Below are 26,022 nucleotides of genomic sequence, written 5' to 3' on the forward strand. Positions count from 1 at the left end.
CACCATAACCTGGAACTGCCAAGACTTTATTGGCATTGTTAAGACATATGCTTACTAGAACACCACAACTAATTTATGACATGACATAAAATTGTATTGTCATGAGATACATATGTATATAATAAATAATTACTTTTTTAAACTAAGGTATGAAATGGAGATTTGTGCTACTATTATTGTCCTATTTTTTCATAATTAAGTGCAATAATAATAATAATAATAATAATAATAATAATAATAATAATAATAATAATAATAATAATAATAATAAACTTTATTTTGTATAGTGCCTTTAAAGGTAGCATCTTAAAGCGCTTGACATAAAAAGATTAAATTAAAAGATACACATATCATTAGAGGCACTAAAACTAACCATACAAAATAAAAATCCAATAAATTACAAACAAAGTAATCACATAAAAGCTACCCTAAAAAAGTAAGTTTTAAGGTGGGATTTGAAAACACCCAGGGATTCTGCATTCCTAATCTCTGAGGGCAGGTAGTTCCACAATTTGGGAGCCGAAGAAGAAAAAGCCAGATCACCCATAGTTTTTAGTCGTGTTGTTTGGACAGTTAGAAGACAAGCTTCAGAAGAGTGTATAGCACATGTAGGAATGTAGGGGGTTAACAGCTCACACAAATATTGAGGGACCAAATTATTCAAGGCCTTGTGAGCACGAGAATTTTAAAATCAATACGAAAACTAACAGAAAGCCAGTGCAATTTTTCCAGGATAGGTGTGATGTGCTCGCTTGCACTGGTCCTAGTCAGAATTCTAGCAGCTGAATTTTGTACCAACTGTAATTTACTTAGGGTAGTTTTAGTAACTCCAGCCACAAAGCATTACAGTAATCAATACACGAAAAAACAAAAGTGTTGATTAACTTTTCAGCCACAGAGAAAGTCAACATGGGACAAAATTTTGCAATGTTTCTGAGATGAAAAAATTATGCTTTGACAGTGTTACAAACATGATGGTCAAATGTTAATCTGGCATCAAATATCACCCCCAAATTTTTTAGTTTAGTTTAGAATTGTAAAGCAGAGCCATCCACACTTAAGGTTATGGACTCTGCTTTACGCAACTTATGAGCCAATAAGCATCACTTCAGTCTTGTCACTGTTCAAACAAAGAAAATTTTCAGACATCCATTTCTTAATCTCAGTTAAACATTGAGAAAGAAAAGACACAGGCATACTGGCATCTGGTTTTGAATAGGGACGCACCAATACCACTTTTTCTCTTCCGATCCGATTCCAATACCAGAGTTTACCAGTATCGGCCGATACCGATCCGATACCTGTGTTCTTTTCTACCTTTAAAACTAAAGAATGTATACAACTAGTTTAGTTATTAAGATTTATTTGTTTCTGGCAAATAAATACAATAATGCCCATTACTGGATGAAAAAATAAAACACAAGAAACCTTAAAAAAAGTATTAATACAGTAGCAAACAGAACTTTTAACAGTTAGTGGTATAACAATCTAAACCATTTATTAAAAAAATTATTTTCTGAAGAAAAGGCAATATTTTAAAGTGAATATTAAATTAGAACTCTTGATACAGAATGCAAAATGTATTAAACAGTAAACCTTGCACACAAATGAGCGACATGTTTAACGTGCTGAGGTAAATGGAAAGGGTGCCTGCTAAACGTGCCTGTCTGTCGCAGGCGGTTCTGCAACATATTTCCTATAAAATGTATTATATTTATTTACATTAATGTAATTTAATAAATAAGTGTATTTTTCTTATAAGTTCAAGCAATAGTTAGTTAATTGACATTATTCCACCACCACGGGAATGGGCGTCGTAAGCAAATAAAAAGTGGGCGTGTCCTGTCCCACACACATATAATGGTTCCGACGCCCATGGATTTCAGGAAGCAGGAGCGTGGTCAATGCTGTAGGTAAAACGCGGAATGGAGTTTAATTTATTAGGGCATTCCTCAAGCGGAATGGATTCGACTGGCGGCGCTCTGAAAAGTGGTCACGCACCACCGATACCCGATCCACTCAAAATGCTTCAATCGGCGCCGATACCGATCCAAAATATCGGATCGGTATATCACTAGTTTTTAATGTATATAGATCTGCACCCTATATGTCAAAACATATATTAATTATTTATCAATGCAAGTTAGTACTAAAAACTTTAAAGTTAGAGTTAAAAGTAAAGTATTTTTTCTTTTTCATTGGTCTTCTTGAAAGCCTAATGGAAAATAGTGTCTTTTTCTTCATTACTCCACCACTTGCTCTTGGTCTATTTTTGGAGATAAGGCTTTAAGATACGACTATGACACTTTTATTAATAGCTCGTTTTAGAAACATTTGTAGGTCTCACCACAAGACTGTTCCAGAACACGTCGTTCATGGATGCCTATTTAAAATTTATAAGGCCTACAAAATTATCCAATTACCAAAAGTGCTTGAACAGCCAGCACTTAGACTGGAAACGTTTTATATCTAATGCTTTTGGTATGCCTCCACATCTGGTAGGCTTATACGTCATTCATGGATAACTATTATCAGATTTTCTTTTAAAAGCTGTGATTAAGTAAATGGCAATACATTAATTAAATTAATATATATGAATAGCATCCGGAATAGTATTTCAGTTTTTAGAATTTTAGAGTTTCAGATCCTGCAACATTTTAATTAAAGAAAGAAATGAAGGTGTGGAGGAGAGGACAGGGGATTAGAGAACCTCAACATTTGAAATAATATGATATGAATAATAAATACTGCTTCTGATGCTTGAACTGTTTTGTTGTGTGCAATGGTAATCTCTCCTTGCTACTGGTAATCAGTATAAATTCATAGCTATGGGAACTCTTGCAGTTGTTGAGTTTATGATATTATAGGCATTCCTGTAGAATTTTTTTTTTGTCTTTCCTGAATTGTTACTACAAACAGAAGCCCCAGACTTATCTACATTGTGTTTGTATGATGTAGAATTATAATTTCCCTTCACTGGATTTGGGGCCCAAACCTGTTCCCAAATAGTATTCTCCCTGTGCATAAATCCAACTTTGTAAAGACATAGTTTAGGTGCAACAACTTGAGTGCCCTGCACAGATCAATGACAAAACTGGCTGGTGTGGGACCAAATTCATATTAATGGCCATTGTTTTAAAAAAGTTTAGTATTAATTAGTCATACTTTCCTACATTGTCTTATAAAAAGCTGGATGGCCATTAACGTTTTAGCTCATTTTTGTAATGATCTGATGATCTGAGGGTATGATGTAACTCTACCCTGAAATGTATAATCCTTACTGTAAGGCATGGTTGTTTTTCCATATCAAATTGAAGAGCTGATGTAGGAGGCTGTGTTCTCTTGTGTCCCAAACATCAAATTGTGGATGAAGGAGTCATTTCCTGGAACCCTGCAAAACTCGTAATGATAAAAGCACCTGCATGTCTGCTGTGCAAGATTAACATCATTGATTATTTTAGTTTCCAAGAATGGTTTAACTTAGAGTGTTTAAGAAAAAGATTGATGAGAGAATTTGCCAGATGTTACGCTTGAGATGTTCACAGGAAGTGCTTCTTTTTTTACAAGGCTTCCTAATAGCTGTTTTCCCTCATTCACCATCCTCCACACTGTGTGGCAGGAGAACATCCTCATGGGTTCAGTTCTGTAAGCCCCGCAGGAAGCTGTCTTATGATTGGTGGAATATGCAGCGGTACAAAGTACGTATGTGCTTTTATTTTCTCTTACAGTATGTATTTATGTTTTAAGCTCAAATTGAAGCCTTTTATCAATGTAACATTTATACTGCATATTTTATGTTGTTTAAGAAAAGAAGGCTGAGTAGTGATTCCAGATTAAGAAACACTGAGAGGCAGAACAACAATTTTCTGCACTGTTCTGAGTTGGTGAGGTTTTCTAAGCTAAGTAAACTGGATGGTCCAAAATGCAGGAAAGTCCTGCTGCTGACTCACTGGATGACATCTTTTGGATGAATTAATGCAGCTGAAGGGGGGCTGAAGGGGGAGTGGGAGAGTACTTCTCTTATATCTAACCCATGTTGCAATGGTGAGATATTCTAAACATCTGTATATGTTGTAATGAGCAACTAGATCGTTTTACAGATGCTTCCTGTCTGTAAGTTAACATATTAACTAAATCTAACTGACTGAAAATAAGATGTGAAAACTTTGTTAAAGTTTTTAAATGTTAAAAAATGTGTATAATTGTGTACTTTATAATTTTTTTTTCATGACGAGCTTTTGTGCTGACATCACATCACAACCCTCTGAGATATAAATGAAACAAGAACTTCTCTGTGGGAGATCTGCTTTTCGCAGGTTCAGACTGGCCTTGTTTGAACTTAGAATAATAGTTCTGAGAAGTCAGGCCTTTAAAAGATCATGGATAAGTATAAATTGAGGTTAAAAAGAAAAATTTTACAAACATGACAGCAATTGACATTTAACTTTGGGATCTGAGATGAAAAAACTGCAAATTTAGGCACAATTTTTTTTTTTAGAATTACTCTGAGACTTTAGGGACTTCAGTACATTTTTATTCTCAGCACAACTCCATAAATGATGAAGATCTGAAATTGCTGAGGTGGCTGGAACTGCTGTTGGAAGATTTGCCTGGAAGATGACCTTTGCGCAGCATCCCACAGACAAACCACCAGTGGGAGACCATGAGAAATCAAGGGGGGGAAAGTGCTTCCTGACTTTTTTTGGAATAGTTTCCATGGCCATAATGTGTATTTCTCATTACATTCCAAATGATCTACCATCAATATCAGTGTGAATGAGAAGCAGTCGCATGTGGCTTAGTCAACAGACATGCAACATTTTTGTAATCAAATTACAATACAACACATAGGAACTTAATGTATAGTTAGAACCTACATAAATACTATTAGAATGGCATTAAAGACCTTTTTTAGAGTGATGTCTTCTTTCTTGTTTTCTAGCCTCTTCATCTATTATGACTCTTCACATAAACTACCACAGAGGACATATTCATTGCTATTCACTGTGGGAGAGTAGTCTTTTAAATCCAAAATCAGAGCTTTTCACATGAAAGTAGGTTAGAAAATAGGACATTTGTGACCATTTTTACAAATAGCTAGAGGGGTCTGAGATAAATACAGCTTGTATGTCCAGCCACGGTGCAATGTGTCTTACAAATAAAAGTTGCAGACAACGACTCAGGGGGCTTAAAGGGGTACTAAATTCTGCTACAGTCAAAGTTATGGTCACATTCTCATTCTGTAAAAAATTCTCACAGGGAAATCCCTATGCCTCATAAAGTCTACTCTTATCAGAAAACAGAATCTAACATTACCTAATTCTCCAAGCACAGAGAAAATTTCCAACTGTTGATATTTTAGTGTTGATAAAAACATCTAGGACTAGATTTAAATAGTGGTTTATAGCTTTTAAATAGGAGCATTCTCTAAAACCTTTTCAGCTGAATGTATTTCTGATGTCAAAAAGACAGGCAGCAATATCTACAGTGGACTTTAACATACTTCAATTTTTTTTTTTTTTTAAATTCCAAAATGACAGAAATGTTTTCATTGACACAACTTACAAAGCTTGCCATGCTTGTCTGTTTGTAGAGAGTATGTTATGTAAGGAGCCAGATTAACAGCTGTAGCACTTAATTCATTCAGTCTGCGTGTCACACAGTCTTCTTCAACTGTCCAGGTTCAGTGAAACATTACTCACTGTAGCCTCAGATTCTTGATCTTGGGTGACAGGACTGGAAACCCAATGTGATTTTCTGCAGCCGTAGACCATTTGCCTCAAGGTATGATGTGTTGGAGACTATTTTTAGATGCTCTTCTGCTCACCAGAACTACTGTATAAGCTTGTTGGTTATCATAGCCTTTATGACCATTTCATAGCCTTTATTTACTAACCAGTCTGCCTATTTTGACCTGTCATCAACAAGGCAACAAAACTACCATACACTTGTTGTTTTTCACACCATTCTGTGTAAACTCTAGAGACCACTGTGTGTGAAAATCTCAGGCGATTCGCTACCAACATCCACACTATGGTTAAATTCACAAGATAATATTTTTTACTTATTGTGATATTTGATGTAAACATTAATTCGAGCTCCTTACCTGTATCTGCATGGTTTATTGCACTATGCTGCTGCCACTTGGCAGTGAAATTGGCTGATCGGATAATTGAATGAATGAGTAGGTTTATATTAGCTGTTCCTTATAAAGTGGTTGCTGAGTGTATATTTATACACCTTACATTATTTTAATTTCTGGCATTTAGCAGATACCCTTATACAGAGTGACTTACATTTTTTATTTCAATTTATACAACTACTGTAAGCAATAGAGGGTTAAGGGCATTGCCCAGGAGCCCAGCAGTGACAGCTTGGTGGACCTGGTAATTGAACTAATGACCTTCTGAACAGGAGTCCAAACCTTAATCACTGAGCTACCACATTATCTTTTTATTCAGTGCAAACAAAAAGGCCAGAATTTGAAATCATCAGAAAAGTTGTCAACAGCTTCTTTTTGCTATTTCAAATTCGGTGTGCATCTCTGACTGGTGTGTCTGCGCTCTGAGGTCTCTGTGTACCCTTTGGAAGCTTGAATTGTCTTTATCACAGACAGATGGTTTATCTGAATCTTCACACCTAAAAGCATTTAGGGTAATTTCACTATAAAATTCTTGTTCTCAATCACATAAAACAATTCTCTATATTGTTTTGTGTGTTTTTCAAAGTTGTAAGCCTTAATACTGTAGATCTATAAGATATCTAATAAACCTAATCTAACTAATAAGATAGGTAAGTGGATCTTTTCTATAATATTACCATATCAGTGTCATTCAATGTAGTACTGCTGATAAAAAAACAAAACCATCAGCTGGCATGCCAGCACTCACATACTGATTCCTTTCCATGATTCACACATGATGCTATGATTTATACCAGAAGAATGTTCCACATGGTGTTGGTTTGGTTAGAATATTTCTATTTGAGCTCATCTGAGATAAAAGTAGCACACCAACAAGCCTTACACACAGCAAATATATTGCGAACTCTACCAATCAACCCATGTAATAATAATAATAATAATAATAATAATAATAATAATAAGAAGAAGAAGAAGAAGAAGAAGAAGAAGAAGAAGAAGAAGAAGAAGAAGAAGAAGAAGAAGAAGAAGAAGAAGAGGAGGAGGAGGAGGAGGAGGAGGAGGAATAATAATAATAAGTTTCTTATCATTTGTTTCTATCATTGATGACAGCTTGTAGAAGTCACTAGGACAGGTTTGATGCTGTAATATCTCAAAATGTGCTGAAATAGAACAACAAAAGAGCTACATATCATTGAAAGTAGACAGTTTGGAACAAAATTACTTTGTAATGTCTGAATTTTACAGGCTGGTAAAATGTTGGAAAATAGCTTTTATTAAACAGTCATCACTGATTGAGAGCACATGTATTTGTGGAAACTTCAACAAAGACATTTTTTACCAGAGCTTTTTTTAAAATTATTTTATTATTCCGTTACTAGATTAATTTGGCAGCCCTGAATAAATGATGGAAAATAAAAATGTTCAGATGCATGTTTGTGTTTTATCCCAGCAGCAGCTTGTAACCATAGATTTTGGTGGGGCAAGACATCAAATAACAGGTCTGAATATCTTTCTTGCATTGTGCCCTAGGTTTTGCTGTGGAGGCTACATTTGATTTTAAAAAGTATAAATCAATATGAAGACCTTTGAGCCATCTACCGGAAAAAAGCAAGGCATTATGAGGTTGAGAAAAGAGAGAATCAATCTCAACCAATGTATGCACTGGCCATAGCCAGTACAACAATTTGGAATGTAGTGATAGCTCAGTAGTTACGGTGTTAGAAGTTAATGAGTTCATATCCCAGGAACACCAGCTACTGCTGTGCACCTGAGCAGGGCCCTTAACCCTCAATTGCTCGGTTGTATAAATTAGATAAATGTAAGTTCTGGATGAGGGCGTCTGCAAAATACCACAAATGTAAAAATAAATGTGCAAAAAAAAAGAGAAAAACTGACGAACTAACCACCACACTTGGAACAGGTCAGCCAGGAAAAACAACAGAAGATTATGACAGAAAAATTGTAAGCTGTGAAAAAACAAAAAACAAACCAAAAAAAAAAAAAATCTAAAAAAGTGATTGTTAGCAACTTTGCTATTTCAGAAGAGACAGAACAAATCACTGACACACTTTAAACATTTTCAGTAGTTTTATTGAAAAATGCCTCTTCTGATTCAGAAATAAATAAGAAAATAAGGCTGTGAAATTCACAATGTGCAGTTGAAATGTAAATGAGCAATTCTATGAACATAGTCTTGCAACAAATTCCAACTGCGTTTTACATTGATATAAAAAAAGAAAAAAAAACTATATTCTGATCTTAACATGTACTTACTAAATATACAGTACAGTCATGCAATTCCCCCTTTGGTAAAAGAAATGAGCTGTGAGTTGGTATACAACAGATAAATATTTATAATAATGAAACAAAAGCCTGGTTTAACAAGGTTTTCACTATGAGTATGGAATTACAACCAAGAGTCTTCAGAGTTGTAAGGGAAGACAAAAAAAAACCTGCATTGAAAAAATTGATACAAACAGAAATGAAACTGAAAACAACAACTTAAATGATCTGAGAGATTTCATTTTGTTTGGGTTTCTACACCTTACCTTTCACATACCGAATACTGATATTATGGTTAGTGCATTAAACTGAGTCTTATATAAACATATAAGGCAGTTATGTTACAATCACAAAAACATTTGGGAACAATGAGTAAGCAGATGTTTTGCAACAGGAAATGAGATTTGAAGATCAGCCTTACATCTATTTAACTTGTTATACTTTAAAATACATGAAGCCTAATCCAATGCATTTCTTTTTTGAATGTCCTTCATGTGAATAAAATATAAAGATATTTTATTTTTGGTTTATGTTTTTATCCTGTTAGTTCCCTCTGTTGATAGCGATCGCTTCCCACGCTGGTTTCGTAAACCGGGGGACCGAATCTCTGTCACAGTATCTTCTGATGGTTCCTCGGGGATTGGCACTACGTGAGGTTCAGGCTCAGGCTGGTAGGGGCCTGCTTGGAAATATTATTTTGCCAATGGAGATATGCAATATGTGTTTTAGAAATGGCTAGTTGGAGTTAAATGCAGAAAAATTTGAAGATGAAACGTGAGTACAATCATTGCTGGTATTATACCATGTGTCTAAATCTAACACTTGGTATAGAAATAAGAAAAAATAGAAACGATAAGTTCAAGTGGTCATGTCACGTAAAAGGACTTCCACTCATTGTGTCTGAGCTACCTATGCTCTTCCTTAAGGCACCGAGGTATTATAGCATATGACAAATCACAATAAAAAAAAATCATTTGTGAATACAGCATTCTGCAAACAAAACCGAGATCATGGCTCCTAAAAGCACATGCTAAATTTTCAACCTGAGCGGAGGCTGTATTCACTGATCAAAGCAATTTAAAGAAATAATATCAAAATAAAATATTTAAAGTTTATGTAGGCAGTCAGTAAGAAGCAAGTTAAGAGGCACAAGCTTGATGACAGATATTAAACCATTTGAGATGCCTGTGTAAATAAAATTAATTTACAGGGTTTATATACAATGCCTCATCTGTTATTATCACTGTTGATCTCAGCTATACTCATCATGGTTAGTAGTTTTACATGCTTCTTCCTCAAAAGGAAGCTTACTCTTGCTGTCTGCTGCTTTGGAGTTCAAGATGCAACCAGGCCATAGGTATGTAGCCATCACTGTCAACTGCCTGATAGAGTAGCAGTGAGCTCGGGTTAGTGGCAGTCCGGTCCATTGTTTGGTTTGATTTGGTTTTAGAGTTGGTGTGCAAATGTTCATTAATCATATCCACGGCTATTATCCTTAAAAGCTTATTAGAAAGTGCGCTGATCTCTCAGACACAGGTTTGATTTTCAGGATGCCAATGCTTAAGGAGGACACGCAGCACATTATGCATACTATGCCAAACCTGAAAGGGGTTAAAGATGGTGTTAGTGCAAAGATACCGTTTGTTTGGTTTTTGTGATAAATAAACAAGCATGCCATTCACTAACTATTCAGTTATGTTTCAAAAAAGTTAGCCAATGTGATTTTTCTGTTAAAGACAATTAATGCATCCTAATGTGCTAAATGTTTGGCTCTAATCCCTGTAACTGATATGCTTACCCTGGTATCCCCCTCCATTGTATGGAATTCCAACACACTGAGAGGAATCACAGTAACCTGGAGGTCCTGGTGGTCCTCTGATACCTGGGGAACCCTGACGCCCTGGTGGCCCACGTGGCCCATCTGAGCCTGAAGGTCCAGGAGGGCCAGTCTGGGATAAGCCTGATGGTCCTGAAGGAAAGCAAAAAGCAGAAAACCATCAGAGACCCACTGACATCATACTTAAAGTTCAACTGGAAGGGGAAAGCTGGTTTTTAGCACTGTAATTTAAATATTTTGACTGCTCAATTAAAATGGAGTAGGGGTAGGCAATCTCCAAGGAGCTCCCCCTTACCCCTTTCTGTCTAGACAGTGCAAACCATGTTTGGAATGATTTCAGCCTCGGCTTTATTCTGAAGTCAGCACATGTGTCAATGAGGCCCCCTGAGACAACACTTCCTGCAACAGCATGATTGTGACCCCTTGCAAAGGTGAGAATTGGGCTTCTGTCCTACTTCATTTATGGAAAGTTCATTTGGCTGGACTTGTGCAAGAGGTTTTAAAGGATTGCCAGACATTTGCATTACTCCTTGTCTTTCATTGGTAGGAACTCTGGGAGCTGTTTTTCTCAGCCCACCATCCTGAATAGTAATTACACAGTGTGAATATGTCAGCTAAGCTACCTCAGGGGCCAAATTTCCTAGTAGATCCCAAAATGCTAAATCATGTTTGATTTAGTGATCTGTTGTTACAATGCTTATCTTTTTTTCCTTTTTGGATGTACTGTAGACGTAGCACAAGCACATCAATATCTCCTTTATAAGAGAAAAATCACTTTTCCTCTTTTGACATTTTTCCCATTATTATATCACTATTGATTCATAACATTTTATTTCATATTATCATTTCTGTCAATAGGGATCCCACAATGACATAATACTAAAAACAGTGGCATGTTTTTATTTAGAGTTTTCCTTGTATGTCCAGGTCCCCTGCTACTGATTATTAATAGGTCTGACTGAAGCAGTGTGTGAAAACATCTGTGTAGCCCTCTCAGGCAAGACTCATAAATTTTAGAAAGTAAATGTTTTTCTGGGAATTCTTTGATTACATAACGGAAAATCTTACGATGCACAGCCGGCCAAATTGATATTCATAAGATGTAACTAGGTAAATCTCAGACCTTCGCATTCAGCCCCACCCCCTGTGCTAGACTGTGTGTTGAAATGAGCAGACTATTTCAGCTCCCTAAGGGAGAATCAAGATAGAGTCAAAATGTACCCCAGCAGTCACCGGCACCGAGGAATGGTTCTCAGAGAGATCTTGTGATCTACTTTCAGTAATGTTTAAACTAAAAAAATACATGTGACCCAGTCTGGATCTCAAAAACTACATTCATTCCTAATATATGGTGTAGAAGTTGCCCTGTAATATTTGGAAAAGTAGAAGTGTTAAACCTGTTGGGTTCATTAACATCTGTTAGTTCCAAATGTACGACTCTAGATAGTGGATTTTGTGAGTGTGAAATTGGTTATTGGGAGGAAAAGGGAGTTAAAAACTAACACAAAATACTATGAAAGTATCTCTCTTCAAAAAGTGTTCATTTTTAAAGTATATATGGATGAATATATAATGAAACAACCTGTGTCCCAGACATAAGAAATGTTGCACTTTGTTTACTATATACACACCAGGTGGTCCAGGTAATCCCCTCTGTCCCCTCTGACCAGCACCAGGAGTGCCTCTCTCACCCTTCTCTCCTGGCAACCCTGCAGATTTGGAGGTAAGAAAAGTAAATTAACCACCTAGAGATGAAATGCAGCCAAAAATCATGAAGTCATTTCCGCCTTTTGGTGAGTTTTAAGATTTGCACAAAATGCAAATAACATAACATAGATATTAAAGGCAGTAATACAATGTAGACTACATTAAGGCAAAATGAAATAAGCTTTCTCTATGAAAGAAAAGAAATTCTGTGTATTTATTAGCTCAATTAAAACTAGATGGATCACAACCTAAACCTAATTTTGCTATCTACACACCAATATTACACAAGAAAATCTCTTAAAAGTGCACCGTGTTTTAATTTTTCTTTTTACTTTTATACCACAGGCAATATTTCACTGCACAATAATACTGCAAATGCACAATCACCAGAAATTGCTTTTACTTAAGCACAATTAAAAGTAACAGTCGACAACTTGAAATAATTAATTATATTTCTCCAGGCATTTTAATGTATTTTACACAAGAACTTAATGGCTTTTCTCACAAGTACTGTAACTCACAAACCGTTCTCAGCACACAGAAAAAATACATACATACAGAATGTTGTTATAGAATAGAGCCTTCCATCAATCCTAGTTAATGTTGTATTTTGAATATTTTAAATACCTCTTTCACCCGGTGGCCCTTGTAATCCTGGGCTTCCAGGGAAACCATTGCGTCCGGTTTGACCTGGTTCTCCACGCGGTCCCGCTGTTCCAGGAGGACCTGCAGGCCCAGGAGGACCAGGATTGTTGCTGCGGTATCCACTGGGGATCTGGTTGAACATCATGTCAATTCTGCTCATTTGTCCTATGGGTCAAATTAAGCATTCCCAATTATGTTAGGTTCCTACACAATGTTGCTGTTTCATCAATAAAACTGTTCAAAGAAACAGAGTTTTAACTTACTGTTAACTAGCTGCTCACAGACTTGTCTTGCAACGGATCTCATCATGTTTTGGGAAGCAACATCTCCCTACAGAACAGAAGCCAAGCAAAATAAATAAAAATGCCCTTAATGTCTTCAACATCTGTTTTCTGTTGATATTAAAGACACCACCTACCCTCTCACCCTTTTCTCCTTTAATTCCAGCAGGTCCCTGTAATTGATATGATTTACAACAGTGAATGAGGTGCACAATAATATTAGCTAAAGACTAGTTTAGCTCTTCTGAATGATTCAAATGCACATGGAATTAATATCATTATATACATTTTATCAGAATTTATACATACTGGAATTCCTGGCTCTCCAGCATTTCCTGATTTCCCAGGAAGCCCTGGCATTCCAGGGTTTCCGGGATTTCCCTAAAATGATTTAAAAAATCTATTAAAATTCATGATTATACATTAATAACACTGAATCACACACCACAGTGCAAAGAGAGATTTATGCAAAAAAATATATATATAATATTCAAATATATAATTCCTACCTCTAGTATGGTATACAAACATAAAATAGGTTTAACCAATACAGGGCTTGAGAACCTACAGTCTTCTTAATATGTGAATGGAGATCTGGCACACTTACAATTGCACTGGACTGAAATGAATGAATCGAAAGGGAGAAGCCAGAGCACAATTTAAAATCATAAAAAAAACTGTCAATATTACACACCATTTGTCCTGGTGGGCCTCTAGGTCCAGCTGGTCCTTCAGGTCCTGGTTGTCCCTGAGCATAAATCATAGATCATCACAAACTGTACAAAATGTGCATGGTAACATCTCAGGAAAGAGATAATCCAATCAGAAGGAATGTTTAAACATGTAAGCCAAAGATAGCAATCCAAGTTTAGTGAGAGCAGACATAGCATAACCTATGCTGGAAATGTAATCTAAAACAAAGCACACAAAAATAATCTGTGTATTAAGCAGCAAATGGGCCTTCAGCTTAAAAGACTGTCTTACCCTTGCTCCAGTTGGCCCAACAGCACCGATAGGACCTGGAGCACCAACAGAGCCCTGGAAAAAGATGGACATTTTTTTTACTTAATTAACAATTGAATGTGCTCATATTTCTTTTATATATATATATACACCTATAAAACAGAAAGAAACACTTACTCTCTGGCCAGGTAACCCAGGATCACCAGGATCACCTTTTGGTCCCTGTCGTCCCTGAAAGAGCAAATGAGTGCTGTCTTGGTTAAAATAAATAGGTCTGTAGTTTTATTTATATATCAGACTGATGCATTACAGGCAGCAACAGTGTGATACATTTAATCATCTCACCCCATAAAACTTCCCCAAATAGCTCATTGAAGAATTTATTAAATGGGGAAAATGAATAAGGACAAAAAGTCAGTCTGAACAAACAGCAGAGTGGTAACTTACTGGTTCTCCAGGAAGAGATATTCCACTAGGGCCTTGTGGACCAGGTGGTCCCATTGATCCTGGGGGGCCCATTTCTCCACGTGGGCCCATTGGACCCTAAATAGAGAATGGAGAATTACTGAGTCACCATACTAATCAGATGTTTTTTATTGTCCCCCCACAGGGTGAGATAACCAACTTGGCACAGATGGTAATGTTTAAAATACCTACACAGCCTACACAAATTAGGGAGGATTAAGTTTGTTAAGGGATTAACTTAGTGGAAAGTGATTGCTTTCAGTGGTATTTGGTTCAGGACCAGGAAAATGGTTAATGGTAAACTGAACTAATAAGAAAATGTTTACCGGGGGACCAGAGTCTCCTCTATCTCCACGTGGGCCTTTTGTACCAGGACTGCCCTGGAAAAATAGAAAACATGCAGGGTCATGAATTGAACAGCAGAGGATTTGAGTTCTAATCCATATTGCCAAAATCAAAGTCATTGCTGTATGTTTGCTGTTTTTTCCTTTTTTGCAGGCTTGGCTCCAAGCACTCCTTTTGATACATCTGAAAGCCTAGACATTTATAGATGCTTATGAATATCACCAACACAAGCACAATAACACAAAAAGAGGGGTCCCTTGTTTTATACCCCAAGACATAATGCAAAAAGCAGAGACGCAATTATATTCTGGGCATTGCTGAAATGCTACACTTCTCTTCAGCATTAAAGGTGAAATTTGCAGAGGTAGCACAATGAGATTTAGGACTGGGGAATAAAACATGAATATAATGGGTTTACCGAAGGGCCAGCAGGTCCTGGAGGCCCTATGCTATCCTGAGCACATGTGCATGAGTGGGGAAGTGCTGGACATTTTGCTTCATCTCTCTGTAAAAAGGAATGATAAATGCACTTATTGAAGTTTCAAGCATTTTCTGAGCATTATGACAAAAAAGAGAACAACAATGGCTTCGAATAGAAACGACTTCTGTGAACAGTTCCAGCACAATATGATCATTAAATCATTGGTCAGGGCATCAGGGATAAGATGGGAAAAAAGGACAACACTTTCTATAAAGCAGGAAAGAAAATGTCCATATCAAAGGTTTATCTTATGGGGAATGGTGAGGTTTTGGTAGTGTAGCATTCATCCAATTGTTAATTTCATTTTATTTATTTAAGTTGCTATGGTGCACAAGCACTTTACTGACAATTACATCTTGAAAACTGCAATAATTTGCAATATTTGCAATCCATCAAAATAAATATTTTAATATCTGCTGTCTGTTGCAGGTTAGCTGATTAAACTGGTACTGCAATGTTAAAGAATATAACAACATGCAGCAAAATGCAAACTGCAAAAATATTTATAAGAGAGAGCAATGAGCAATCTTCTTCATGGACATTGGATATGAAGTATCCTCTTACTGTTGCTGGCAGGTCACAGCATTTGTCTCGACTTGTCCATCCCAAGCTGCAGACAATATCAAACATCTGGAGTTGGAACTACAAGAGAGAAAAAAGAGAACAGGAACGGATGTTACAGATGGCTTCCATTGAGCTCCAGGATTTAGGAATGAAAAAACATGCCCTCATGCACATCACCCACAGTGTGTTGGAAAAAGACACAAATGAGCACGGAGCAACCCAGCCATCAGAATAAACTGCTCCATTTGTAAGCTCACGCTTAGCCTTACTATAAATATAACAATAGCAAGTAATAGTCCTGAGATTCTGATTGTGTTTTATTATCTTCTTAACCATTCCACAGTTTAATACTACCATACTCTAAAAGTGAAGTTTTGAACTTACATGTAATTCTATTCATTTATAATCATTTACAGGAAAAACAAGACATGTGGCTTTGCAATCACAGTATTTTTTTGTACAACACTGCAAAAAGTCTTGTGTATCTTGTACTTACAGACGCTGACTGCCTCCTTGTACCACCAGCCATTTTACCAAGAACTTCATACCCATCTTTGGAGATGTTGCCAGCCTCTTTTATCGGTTTCTCTTCAATCTCTTTGCAGTCAATATTCAGCTTGACGCTTTTTGGTGTAATAGTGATGTGAAGCTGCAAAGTACAAATCAGCAAATTGCTATTTTTGCAAATTTATAGACACAAAACAGACTGAAAGACAGTTTAATTTTGTAGTTTTAATGCCACCCTTACAGATCTAAGACAAAATGTGAAAGCACTGCCACTGACCTTCCTGTAAAGTACTTGTTGAACTCATGTTACTGTATTATATATTATCTAATATATAATTATGTCATTTTCTGATGTGACATATAATTATATATATAATTATATATTAGATATTAATAATACAGTAACATGAGTTCAACAAGTACTTTACAGGAAGATCCTTTTCTGATATGAAGCCACTACACAAGTGTTAAAAAAGAAAAAGAATGCTGTCCTCAGCATTAGTTATAAATGTAAAAGGTTTAACAGCTGCTATTTTCCTGTTGTATGTACAATATGTGAGAGTTCCCATGGACTCTAAGTTTCCAGATGTTTTTTTTCCATACTAGACTTGAGGTGTCCTGAAGGTTTTTTTTTTCTGTAGACATTTACTGTTGAGCACAGCAGAACCACATACTGATATTTTGTCGTTTTTCATTCTGTGACCGGCCATCAAGCATACCCTTTCTTGCACCATCACATTTTTTAGTTAAAAAGGCTGGCAAGCATAAAACCAGATTAAATTCGTTCTTTGCATCAAACAACACCAAACCACAAAGTTAGATCATAGATCTTGGCAACACATGTTACATTACAGTCATCATCTTTGGAGAGCAAACCGACTATTTGGATGCCCACTAAGGGAATGGTCTGAGGTTGGGGTTTGAATACAGGCATCATTATTCACTATAAATGTACGTAGGAAATATATATACATATATTTTTATTTAGATTTAATTATTAAATGCATAGAAAGAAAACATTTTAATCTTTCAAATAAAGATCTTAAAATAGATCACCAAATTGCTGTTTTAAAGTTAACGACAGATTCTGTGATCATGCTCTCAGTCCCACTTTATACTATATTGCAATATTTCCTCCCCCCATCCCTTCCCAGCTACTGTGGGCATCTGGTTTCGTTTTGACTTTCCGCTGTTTTCTTTCATTCTGACTCCCCTGTCAGTGTTCCATAAGCCCTATCTGCCTCCATTTCATGATTGCGTGGTCTGGCTGCCTGTTCTCTCCCTCCATCTTCTAACTTTCATTCAAAGTGAAATAGCACACCTTGTATCGACCAAATATCCTCAAATCAATTCCCCTCAACAAGGATTTCACCAAGAAGCTTGTACTTCCTGTGTTTGTGTAAGTGGTTTCATGAGTCATTAAACCCACTGGCAAGTTCAAATAAGCAGAGGGATTTATAAAAGGGCACTGAACAGAATAGAAGAGAAATGTTCCGTGCTTTGAGGTACTGGACTTGGCTAATCAGAAGGGGGACCTTTTAAAACTTATTTGATGTCTCTGTCTCTTTGCTGTTTTTTAATAAGAATGTCAGTGCTGGACAAATTTGTATGAATGGAAAATTGGAATCTCACTAAACATAATAATGAAGCAATTGTAAGATTCTGCTAGGAAAGCGAACTGAAAAGTAAAGCCAACCTTTACCATTCATGTGAAAACCAGCAGCAACAGAGTCCGTTATCTGAGCAGTATAGTGTTCTAGTCCTGTGAAAAATGTCAACCCAGCGTTGGTTTGGCTTTAGCCAAAAATGACACATTTGCAGTAAAACCTGCTGGCTTAAGAACAGCAAAGACCCGAAAGATTTCAGAGGATATGAAGGTCATGAGAATAACAACAGTCTTGCAAATATAATCACCAGGAGGTTCATCCATACACACACCACAGTTACACTGTTAAGTACTACAGTACTCTACCATAAAATAGCCTGACATATCCTGCATGTAATTTATACATCACACCCTATACAATTTGCTAGGCTTGGCAGGGACATGGTATAAAATATGACAACAAAGTGCCATAACATAATAAGCACCAGCTCGAAAAGGATATTTGCCTGTTACCTATAAATGTAGCAAGAACCTTGTTCATTTTACAGATGTACTGTTCATTTGCCACAACCAGGAGGCTTTCCTATAATTTAACCAATCTACAATCTTTATAACCATGTTTCTAACCATTAAATACAGACATCTTACAAGATTCTGTTTCTGTAACACAATTTCACAAGATAAATGTCTCTTCCAAGATCCAGGAAAGTCACTAAATATACAGTAATCCAAAATAGTCAAAAAATAGTTCATAGCCCGCTAACCCATAACTAACTTCCAATCTATGGAATCTAGGAATTCTAAATATAAGGGACTGTTTATCACATAGGAATTTAGCTAAACACTTAATAATGAATAATATCAACATTGAATACTTTATTGGGAACACCTATACACCTAGTAATCCATCGCAATGCATGCAAATCATGTGGCATCAGTGCAATGCATAACATTAGGCTGATATGGGCCAGCAGCTTCAAATATTATTTATATCAACCATCAGAATGGGGAAATTGCATGACTATTGGTGCCAGACGGGCTGGTTTCAATATTGCTATAATTGCTGCCGATCTGGGATTTTCACACTCAGATTCTTTGAGGTGGACGTGCTACAACAGCAAAAGATCACATTGGCTTTCCACTTCTGTTAGCCAAGAACAGAAAGCTGAGGCTGCAGTGGGCACAGGTTCAACAGACCTAGATACTTAACAACTGGAAAAACGTAGCCTGGTCTGATGAATCTCAATTTCTGCTTCGGGAGAATCTGAACATATCCTTGGACCCATGAATCCATGGAGCCAACCTGCCTTGTGTCAACAGTCCAGGCTGGTGGAGGTTGTGTGATGGTGTAGGTAATATTTTCCTAGAACTTTGGACTGTAAATACCAATTAATTATCAGTTGAATACCACAGCATATTGGAGTATTGTTGCTGAACAGGTCAACAATTCATCCATTCATGGGATTTTGCAGCTTCTTTTTTTTAATTATAGTTTTATTGATTTCCTATTAAAACTCTGATCAGTCAACACACAAAACATGCGTTCAAACATATTAATAACAATATAGCAACAATGAATTCTTAATATGAGAGTGACCATGGAAAGGCAAAGGGCAAATCAAAACAAGTCAGGGTTGGGGTCTTGCTTGTTCAAGTACTGTAAACCCATGTCCGCCTGAATAATTTGGATTTGTGGATGTGTAAGTTTTTACAAAAGGAGAAGTTTAGCCACTTTTGCTAAACACATCTTCAAATTTGGTACCAGTGGTGGGATTTTGCATCTTCCAGCATAATTATGGACCATGTCAAAAAAGCAAACATCATCTCCAACTGGTTTTATTAACTTGACGAGTTCAGTGTTCTCCATTCACTGGATCTGAATCCAATGTTGGGGATTTGCAGCATGAAAGTGCAGCTGAACAAGTGCAGGAATTGTGTGATGCAGTCATGTCAACATGGACCAGAATCTTAAAGAAATCTTAAAGGAATTGTGTCTGTTTTTAGAGCAAATGGAGGGTCTACACAGTATTACTATAATGTACCCAATAAAGTGCTTACATTCTCATTATGTTATTATGGTATCCTTGAATTTATGGTTCGCAGAATGCTGTTCTGATTGCTCCCTTACCACTACCAAACAATCTTATATCACAAAGCTCCTACCTTGTGGAAGCTTCCGTGAAAGATCCTCTTAACTTTTTCATTATCGAAGGTAACTTTCTGGAGCTCGCCTCTGGTATCTTTGTTGTAGAATGTGATAACTCTGCTTGAAGCTGAAAACAGAAAAGAAACAGCTTGCAGAGATACAGTAGTCTTGTTCTAAATGCCCAGACAGAAATATTCAAGTACTCAGCTCGAAAAGCCATCTTATTACTGAGGAATCAATCCAACTATAAACTATAAAGCTGAAACTTCTCTATAAAGGTGTAAACAGTTACTGTTCTTCAAAATCAAAATTCTTGTGTAGGGATGCTTAAAATAATAATGAATAAAGAAAGTGACATTTACGGTTAAGGGTAAGACCAACTTCAGGGTTGTTACTGCTATCTGAAATCTGCCACAAGTCAAATGCATCCTTGGAGGTATCAGGGAGCAACCGGAAGAGAAGTATAAGTGTGTATGACGGAGGCAGTCCATCTGGATGGAGTTCCCTTGAAATGCAAAAAAAGAACATGAATGACAAAACCAAGAAAACATAAAACTGGAGGTTATTTAAAGTCCCGTCTCATCTGTTAGTGAATCTGACTCAAATCTGAGTGTGGAAATAGAAAACATGTTCCATACTATCTTCCGACCAAGAAGGGGGGAAAGGGCTTCTATCCTTAAACAACAGGCAACATATTGAAATTATTTTCCCAATTATCCTCTAAATTTGCACAGTTGTCTACCTCACCAATTATTATGGGCATTTATTGTATCAAGGCTTTGACCAGGAACCTGGAGCAGCTTTGCACATGCCTAAAGGTTTTTAATACACCAAGGAAAACTTCCTAACCTCTGGGTTAGGAAGTCATGATATGGGAAGATTGCACTCATGATATATTTAGTATGATTGATTTTGTGAAGATTTCATATACATATAGTATTTATTTTCTCCACCTTAGGCTACACAAGAGACTACAAAACTGCTTGGCATATTGAAAACATGTACCAAAGAAACCATAAATGGCAAAAACATTTAAAGATTGTTAAATTATAACAATCACTTGGGAACCATTACAGCATACAAGAGAAGCAAATGCACAGAGCTCATACTTTGTGGGTTGGGAGATGAATGCATCCTTATGAATACGGTAGGACATGAAACTGTTGAAAGTGCCTGGTTCCATTGACACGCCATTCATGGCAGCAAAGGTTCGGTCAGTGATGTTGAAGGCCTCAAGCATCCTAAACCCTGAAAGAAAGCATGTTAAAAACAAAACATTTAACACTAAATGCACAGTGTCTTTGAGATCATGAACAGTGTACAATTCTTCATAATTATTAATTTAAAGTTAAAGACAAAGTTGTACCTGGTGATGTGAATCCATCCAGGTAAATCAAAGGACATGCTATAAGAAGAGAAAATACCCAAACACCTTTGTCAGGTCATTCTAATGAGAAAATACATGAAAACAAATACATCTAAAAAAAAAGAGTGTCATACTTGATGTTGCTGTTTCACAAATGAATGTAATGAGGTTGTCTTGTATCTTTGCAAATGCATCATAATCATCAACCACAAATACATGTCTCTCGCTCGGCTTGCTTCCGATATTCCTCAGTTCCGTCATGTCCACATCTGCGACGCCCACGACAAACACGCTGAATCCTACAGGGAGAAACCATTACCTTCAGAATCTCTTTTACTTAAAGCTTCCTTTACACTGCTCTAAAAATACACTCTTACTGGCAGGTTGTACAGTGTTGGTAACACATCTGCACACTTACCGGATTGTTGAAGTTTGGCGGCGCTCTTCTTCACATCGTCCTGAGAGCGGCCATCAGTCACAACCACCAGAACCTTTGGAACATTCCTCCTCATACCACTATCTGAGGTGAAGACTTTCTCTACCACATGCTTCAGAGCAGCGCCTGAAACAAACACAGCACAGTGCTCCTATAAACAGTGTCATAAGTCATAGCACTGAAAACAACCGCATAGGCATGTGAAGAGTATAAAAAAGAAATGAGAACAACTGTATGGGAACCCTTCACATTCTTTTCTTGATGGAGTGTTGTGCCAAATGAAAATATCTGGCTGAACCCTAAACCAAACAGTGCCAGACAATTATAAAATACATAAGTTTAACTTTCAGAATAACTTAAAGGAAAAATTACAAAACAAAACTGTCCTTTAGTAAGTAGGTAAGACATGTTTACTGGACTTACTATACCTTTGTTTGATCTTTTTATTGGAACATTGCAGGTTCAAATCCCTGAAACCACAAAGTTCTTGGGCCCTTGAGTAAAACCTTACAGTAACTCTAAGCTTAGACTGTGTCCACTCTAAAATGTAAGTTGTTTTAATAAAAGCATCTGCTGAATACATAAATGTTATTTTGTGTATTTATAGTTAGCACAGACAGTAACCTGTTTTGGTGTTTCCTCCTCTGTAGCTGACCATCTGCGCTGCAGACAGAGCCATTCCCTTGTCATGGTACGTGTTCAACTTAAATTCTGTCTTGGCATCATCACTGTACTGCACAAAGGACACCTGTTTTCGGAGAGAAAATGTCACTTTTCCACCGCTTGGACAGAACCAAGTCTTCATTAAAGAGTTCTATGCACACACTGTAAATTCTGAAGTTGCTGTCAGCTTGGTTACCTGCATGCCTTCATGACTGATGACATCAAATGCTCCAATCATGCTGAAAACAAACTGGAGCACTTTACTAAAGCTCTCATCTCCAATACTCCAAGAGCCATCAATGAGGAACACCAGGTCAGCTTTAGCTCCTTTGCACACTGAAATGTGTAAAAATATGCAGTGTGTTATGAAAAGAAAAAAACATTAAGCTCATCGAGGAAAATCAGCATTCGAAAAGGGTATCATTCTTACCATCCTGGGCAGCAGGGATAGTAGGAGGTGGAGGAGGCGTTGGTGGCAGTGTAGGGGCTACAGTGGGCTTCACATCTAAAAAAAATTCAATGGTGATTAGATATACTATACATGAACATGGTTAAATGTCTACTCAAACCTACTTACGAGTGCGCTCTTTAGTACTGACTCCAGGTCCCTCCAGATTGGGTGTCTGGGTGTATACGGTGGCGTTGTACAATGCGTCTGGGCTCAGGCCATCAAAACAGTATTGATTCTGCGCAGCTGTAATGGTGACCTCCTGAGCCCCACGGTTAGAGGCTGAGGGGAGAAAAGCAAATGAGAGTGAAATACTAAAATATTATCAAATGGAAACAAACAAATAAAAAATGTAAAGCTTTGACACATTTCTAATATGTAGAACTCACGGTCAAAGGGGTTGATTTTTAATCTGTAAGAAGTAGCAGCTCGATGCGGAGACCATCTTAGGCAAAAAGAGTCATAACCCACATCGTATGTTGTAAGGTCAGTGACATTCAGGTACACTGGAAAGGAAAGATACATTTGAAAGGCAGTAAGTAGAAATAATGCAATTTTATTTAATTTCAGTCATATTTATGTGCTATAAAGTATACATACAGGTCGTGCCCTGGCCAACAAGAGGGCCGCTCATGCCAGCATCATACTGTGCAAAGACCTTCACATCATAAGTAGTGCCAGGCTCGAGGTTGTGAAGGATTTGTGTGGTCACATCTCCAACAGACATCTCCTGAGTCCTATCAGTACCTTTAATTGACAAAAACAGAAACATTCTTTAGTTTGTTATTTACAGGAAAATATGATCACTGACAGCAAAAGTGGACACAGAATTTACGCACCCTCTGGAGTGTAGGTGATCTTGTAGCCGTTAACCTTGGCAGGTGCCGGGTCCCATGAAACACGGAAACGAGTGTACCATTCATCTGATACACGCAGGTTACGTGGCTCCAAAAGTCCCACTATGGGTAAGACACAAAAGAACAAGACTGAAAAACCAAACTGTATCAATCTGGCAGACAGCTGTTGTAAACATTGGTATTTAATTTTTTTTCTGTATTTCAGTCTGTGGTTAATGATTTACTGTGTTTATCCCTACTGAAACCTATGAGATCTTGTATTTATTTTTCAAAGCATATTGGATATGTTTGTTTACTTTATGTTTTGGCATAAATGCATGTCTTAATGAGTTTGTGTGCATGTGTGGGTTCATGTATGTTTCCAAATTATTACAAGTGTGTCCATCTCCAGAAAGATCGCCTCCAGGACCATCCTGGTATAGAGCCATCACATTGATAGTATAAGGTGTGTTTGGCTGAAGGTTCTGCAATATGACATTGTTTCTATTGCCAGGAACAGTTGTCTGTAAATAAAATAACATACAAAAATGTTATCTTAGGGAAAAAAGGAAGTGTGCCCACATGTTACAGACATATTCTGACTTACAAACTCCTCGATGGGGTCCCCAGTAGTTGGTGCATAGGTGATGCGATACTGCTGCACTGGTCCTACTGCATGCTCCCAGCTAACACTCAGAGTGCTTGTGGTGGGGTCATAGACACGCATGTTCCTGGGAGCACTTCGTGGCACTATAACAAGTATAATACATTTATAATTCAAACTGTGCTTAGTGGATAGATGTAACTGATAGACATTGATAAGGAATAAGCAGATCACGACAATGACTAACATGTTTTGCCATTGTCTTCCACTGCAGAGCCCTCTCCATCAGCATAGAGTGCAACTACAGCAACTGAGTACTCAGTGTCTGGCAATAGCTGCTCCAACAAGGCAGCATGGGTATTCCCTGGAATAAGGACCTACAAGACAGAAAAACACTTTGGCTTAGCATGGGTAAGCAACTTTACCTGAACCATATAAATTTATGTGGCTTTTCTATGTTAATAACATGGCCAGTGTGGTTAAAGAGGCAAAACATTTAACATAAGCCATATTGGAGTTTCATAGTAAGCAACAGTGGTTTCTAACAAAGTCATCATTTTCATATGCACACAGCTTCATGGCCACTTGCAGATAGCCCTGATTGGAGGCAGTTATCTTGCCCAAACTCAATTGTAAAACATCCTGTGCATTGCCTAAACAACTGTTTAAACACACGCTATATGCACATAGGATATGGCATATTGAAGGATCTTTTCAATTTGGCATAGTTGTTTTAAACCTGTAAGCAAAAGCAGAACTGTATCACTCCAAAGTAAAATCCAATATGCCATATTAGAGTAAAGCAACTTGCCTTTACAATTTCAAAACAGTTTCACGTTCATTTCAGATGTTTTCTGTTGGACTTTCGCAATTTCCACATGAAGCCAGTTAGGAACAACACCAGGTACCAATTGAAGCCAATTTAAATTTCCCATCCAGCTGGAACCTTTACATTTGTAAGATGTGGTTTCTACTGGAATGCTCCAGAGAGATCTTAAATGGCCATATGCTGGAAATCCGGAGTAATTCCAAACAACTTGTGGTATAAAAGTTATGTTACTCTTACTACTGTATTTATAACTGGTGATACCACAGTGCAAATGCATCTCTGGACTCCAAATAAAATCTATATTTTTGCTACAATGCATTTCTCTAGACAAAGTATTTCATTTTTGTCAACATTTTCAAAAAAAAAAACCCATCTATTATATAGTCTAATATTCCAGCCATCCAAGTGCCCATTTAATGGTTATGAAAATTTTCAAGTTAATTTATGAAAACATTTTCATACTTTTTGTAATATCTTGCTCAATGACTAGGGCCTTGAATTAATCTTATATCATCAGACAAAACATCAAGTGGAAAACGTCATCTGAGATAGGAAATCCAAAAAAATGAAACCGTTTCCTCAGCATCTATTTGGGTAAGCTTATATCACTCTTTTGATATAATGGGAAGTATATGTACAATAGATCAGAAAAATATTTGACTCCTTTTTAGCAGGTAATCGTTATCTTGTATGATATCATTTTAAATGTATTTAAATTATGGCAATAATAAATACAACAAAAAAAACATATGTAAAAGAATATGGGATGTTTATGTTAATTATAAATAAATGTGATACTTATGCACAGTTTCATCCACTTTAAACTGCTACCATAGTAGTTCCCTGATAGGTTAGCTATTACTCAATT

General features: G+C 36.9%; 1 protein-coding gene across 6 annotated transcripts in view; it reads right to left on the reverse strand.

The window, feature by feature from the left end:
* Positions 1-7,397: 7,397 nt before the first annotated feature.
* The window catches only part of col12a1a (collagen, type XII, alpha 1a), a 49,185-nt gene continuing 30,560 nt past the window's right edge, over positions 7,398-26,022 (reverse strand). For 5 of the 6 annotated variants that reach the window (XM_027172397.2, XM_047821266.1, XM_047821268.1 and 2 more), the window contains 31 exons: positions 24,573-24,702; positions 24,329-24,471; positions 24,116-24,245; positions 23,725-23,844; positions 23,486-23,632; positions 23,275-23,391; positions 23,015-23,167; positions 22,868-22,942; positions 22,634-22,773; positions 22,399-22,522; positions 21,757-21,900; positions 21,473-21,637; positions 21,339-21,377; positions 21,082-21,220; positions 20,335-20,477; positions 19,990-20,099; positions 16,210-16,362; positions 15,714-15,791; positions 15,087-15,173; positions 14,650-14,703; positions 14,306-14,401; positions 14,036-14,089; positions 13,880-13,933; positions 13,590-13,643; positions 13,205-13,276; positions 13,033-13,068; positions 12,878-12,944; positions 12,597-12,779; positions 11,894-11,971; positions 10,224-10,394; positions 7,398-9,104 (listed from right to left, as the gene is read on the reverse strand). In XM_027172397.2, coding sequence (XP_027028198.1) covers positions 8,953-9,104; positions 10,224-10,394; positions 11,894-11,971; positions 12,597-12,779; positions 12,878-12,944; positions 13,033-13,068; positions 13,205-13,276; positions 13,590-13,643; positions 13,880-13,933; positions 14,036-14,089; positions 14,306-14,401; positions 14,650-14,703; positions 15,087-15,173; positions 15,714-15,791; positions 16,210-16,362; positions 19,990-20,099; positions 20,335-20,477; positions 21,082-21,220; positions 21,339-21,377; positions 21,473-21,637; positions 21,757-21,900; positions 22,399-22,522; positions 22,634-22,773; positions 22,868-22,942; positions 23,015-23,167; positions 23,275-23,391; positions 23,486-23,632; positions 23,725-23,844; positions 24,116-24,245; positions 24,329-24,471; positions 24,573-24,702 — 3,408 coding nt within the window. In that variant the 3' untranslated portion in view covers positions 7,398-8,952. Of the gene's footprint in view, positions 10,027-10,223; positions 10,395-11,893; positions 11,972-12,596; positions 12,780-12,877; positions 12,945-13,032; positions 13,069-13,204; positions 13,277-13,589; positions 13,644-13,879; positions 13,934-14,035; positions 14,090-14,305; positions 14,402-14,649; positions 14,704-15,086; positions 15,174-15,713; positions 15,792-16,209; positions 16,363-19,989; positions 20,100-20,334; positions 20,478-21,081; positions 21,221-21,338; positions 21,378-21,472; positions 21,638-21,756; positions 21,901-22,398; positions 22,523-22,633; positions 22,774-22,867; positions 22,943-23,014; positions 23,168-23,274; positions 23,392-23,485; positions 23,633-23,724; positions 23,845-24,115; positions 24,246-24,328; positions 24,472-24,572; positions 24,703-26,022 lie in introns of all 6 variants that reach the window. The other variant, XM_047821267.1, reaches the window with a different exon arrangement.

The sequence above is a fragment of the Tachysurus fulvidraco genome, chromosome 12 (genome assembly GCF_022655615.1).
Source record: "Tachysurus fulvidraco isolate hzauxx_2018 chromosome 12, HZAU_PFXX_2.0, whole genome shotgun sequence".
In the NCBI taxonomy this organism is placed as follows: domain Eukaryota; kingdom Metazoa; phylum Chordata; class Actinopteri; order Siluriformes; family Bagridae; genus Tachysurus; species Tachysurus fulvidraco.